This window comes from Wasmannia auropunctata, unplaced genomic scaffold, assembly GCF_000956235.1.
Source record: "Wasmannia auropunctata unplaced genomic scaffold, wasmannia.A_1.0 LD283522.1, whole genome shotgun sequence".
In the NCBI taxonomy this organism is placed as follows: domain Eukaryota; kingdom Metazoa; phylum Arthropoda; class Insecta; order Hymenoptera; family Formicidae; genus Wasmannia; species Wasmannia auropunctata.
Genome location: NW_012079368.1, coordinates 1 through 1,326, shown reverse-complemented (window position 1 = coordinate 1,326; position 1,326 = coordinate 1). Strand labels below are relative to the sequence as shown.

The 1,326-nt window shown below is 23.3% G+C and overlaps 1 protein-coding gene across 1 annotated transcript; it reads left to right on the top strand.

The window, feature by feature from the left end:
- Window positions 1-220: 220 nt before the first annotated feature.
- LOC105461586 lies at window positions 221-1,319 on the top strand (the record flags this gene model as incomplete). Its single annotated transcript, XM_011708087.1, has 3 exons — window positions 221-310; window positions 586-852; window positions 1,272-1,319. Coding segments are annotated over 3 exons (405 nt in total), but the record flags the coding sequence as incomplete, so codon positions are not given.
- Window positions 1,320-1,326: the final 7 nt, after the last annotated feature.

The window sequence follows — 1,326 nt, the reverse complement described above, 5'->3', positions numbered from 1 at the left end:
CAAGCATTTATTACCTTAAGAAAACAATCTTATAAGTTATAACACAATCTTTGCAATATAAACATAATAGATACAATGATATTGGTATTTAATAATAACTTATACAAACATAGTTTTTAAATTCTATTTTGATTTATTTTTTGAATTATACGATAAAACAATATTTATGCAATTTTATAATTTTATTATTAATTAATTTGATTTTATTGCTATTTCTAAGCAGTAGTCACCTGCAAGCGAGGTTCCGTTAATTATTTTGCCTGTTTAAAACACGCTTTAGAAGATGTATGGCCACAACTCGTTGAAAAAGGTACCGTTTTCTTCAAAAATTTTTAAGTTTTTGTTATTATAATTGTAATATTTATATTAATTTATATTACGTATATTGTTTAAATATAATATGTGTGTTATTTTACACTCACAATATTACATTACTGTTAACAATTACAAATGTTACAATAAATATATAAACTTCCATATAAATTTATAAATTGTTTGGATTTCATTTAAAGCAAGTAAAGAAAGATTAAAATTTTAATCAAGTTACGCTTTAAAATATGAATATTGACTTATTAATGTTGATAGGACTTCCAGAATTTGACTTTCCACCTTTGGATCCAATGCTTTACGAATACGAGAAAGCTGTATTTAATACAGACATCATTTATGCAGAAGTTACTATAAAAAATGTTACTGTTAATGGTTTCTCAAAGACTCATTTTAATGATGTCAGAGCGCATTTTCTTGACAACGTTTTCCGTTTAGAAGTCGACACAGTAATCCCGAGACTATTTGTAAAAGGTACCATAAAACTGAATGGTACTCTAAGTATACTCAAGATTGATGATGAAGGTATAATAAATAAGTTCTATATATAGCTTGTGCTTGAGCAAAGATTTATTTTGTTAAATGTGTTTTTATTTACGTTCAAAATCAATTATATTCGGTATGTCGATTAAGTTGCATTTAATTTTTAAAAAGCAGATTAAAGTAATTCTTTCTTTAAAGATTACTGTAATCTGCTTTTTGAAAATTAAATTAAATAAACATATATACATAAATAAAAAAATATTTGTATATTATACATTTAAATAATTATCTCTGTATAATCTAAAAATGTCTCTATATAATTTATAAGTATTGTCAAATATTATATTGTTTTATTATTTGATAATTTTAAAAATAATAACAATTGTTTTAAAGACTATGTTATTTTGTTCAAAAATAATATTAAATATGTTTGTATAATTTCATCATAATTTATGTAATAGGTCCCTTTAATATAACTGCTGATGAAGTCGTAACAACAGATCGGAAGAGCACACG